General features: G+C 35.4%; 1 protein-coding gene across 1 annotated transcript in view; it reads right to left on the reverse strand.

The window, feature by feature from the left end:
• LOC101850121 (fibropellin-1) overlaps window positions 1-1,746 on the reverse strand; it is a gene marked incomplete at its 5' end in the record, with an annotated part of 60,088 nt that overhangs the window by 6,890 nt on the left and 51,452 nt on the right. Inside the window, 1 exon segment of the mRNA XM_035972800.1 lies at window positions 672-782. Coding sequence (XP_035828693.1) covers window positions 672-782 — 111 coding nt within the window.

The raw sequence follows: 1,746 nt of genomic DNA on the forward strand, positions 1-1,746 counted from the left end.
ATATATATATTCGATGACCATGTCACAAAGATATGATGGTGCAATTTTGCTGACCCACTTAAAACAAAACAAGTAAAAAAATCCCCTCCTAGAAACTTACAGATCTCACCGTTTAGTTTAATATGGGGTTTTACGGCGCTCGCAACTGCATAAGGTCATATGAGCGCGCGAAACACAAATAAGTTCAATTCACAACAGTTCACTGCACGGCTGGGCTCGGGTCAGTAGTTAGATCTTAAAATAGTAAAATATTTAAAATTCGGTGTAAATATATATTTTCAATCTAAAACAACTTTCCTAAGTAACATAAACATTTTAAATAATTCAATTTCACTCTATAATTTCCCATAAAGGCCAATGCCCGTCATAAAATCCAAAATTCTGTTGGGAACAACATCGGAAAAAATGTCTTGCAATTTTTTGTATTTAAAGAATTTCCTTCGGGTCTCTCTGAAGTCTAGACATTCAGTTAAAATGTCTTTTCGGCACCGATCTTAAAGGCTGAGATGGTATATATATATATTCGATGACTATGTCACAAAGATATGATGGTGCAATGTTGTTGACGCACTTAAAACAACATAAGTTTCAGTTTAGTATGGGGTTTTACGGCGCTCGCAACTGCATAAGGTAAAAAATAAGTTTTAAAAAATCCCCTCCTCCAAACTTACAGATCTCACAGTTGCCCCCACTGAAGCCTGTCGGACAGGAACATCTGTACTCTCCCAGCGGTTGCTCAACGCACGTACCCGAGTTCTGGCAAGGGTTACCGTTGGAACAGCCTGAAATTGAGATATAGGGAAAGACGATAGGGAAATAAATCACAAATTGAGATTAAAGGGAAAGACGATAGGTAAATAAATCACAAATTGAGATGAAAGGAAAGACGATAGGTAAATAAACCACAAGTTGAGATGAAAGGAAAGATGAAAGGTAAATAAACCACAAATTGAGATGAAAGGAAAGACGATAGGGAAATAAATCACGAATTGAGGTTAAAGACGATAGGTTAAAGGTAAGAAGATAGGAGAATAAATCACAAATTGGGATGAAAGGAAAGACGATAGGGAAATAAATCACTAATTGAGATGGAAGACGATAGGTAAGAGGAAAGAAGATAGGAGAATAAATCAGAAAGTGAGATGAAAGACTACAGGTAAAAGGAAAGAAGACAGTAAGACAGGTAAATAAATTACAAACTGAGATGAAAAAAGATTAGTAAAAGGAAAGGAGACTGGTACATTCACAAACTGAGAGGAAAGGAAAGAAGATAGGTAAAAGGAAAGACTATAGGTAAATAAATCATAAATTGAGATGAAACCAAAGGCGATAGGTAAATAAATCACAACTTGAATCAATATTCCATTTTGTCAAAGTGTGGACACACAGCAGATAATAAGTAGAATCCAACATTCATTCGAGAAAGTGACGGGTGGTTGAAAGGTGTCATTAGTAAGGATTCACTTGTTCTTACCCCAGAAATTGGGATAAAAGGAAAGAAAATAGATAAATAAATCACAAACTGAGATGAAAGGAAAGAAAATAGATAAATAAATCACAAACTGAGATGAAAGGAAAGATGATAGGTAAATAAATCACAAACTGAGAAGACATTAAAGAGGATAGGTAAATAAACCACAAACTGAGAAGACAGGAAAGACGATAGGTAAATAAACCACAAACTGAGATGACAGGGAAAGAAGACAGCAGTAAATAAACCACAAACTGAGATGACAGGGAAAGAAG

The sequence above is a fragment of the Aplysia californica genome, unplaced genomic scaffold (genome assembly GCF_000002075.1).
Source record: "Aplysia californica isolate F4 #8 unplaced genomic scaffold, AplCal3.0 scaffold00852, whole genome shotgun sequence".
In the NCBI taxonomy this organism is placed as follows: domain Eukaryota; kingdom Metazoa; phylum Mollusca; class Gastropoda; order Aplysiida; family Aplysiidae; genus Aplysia; species Aplysia californica.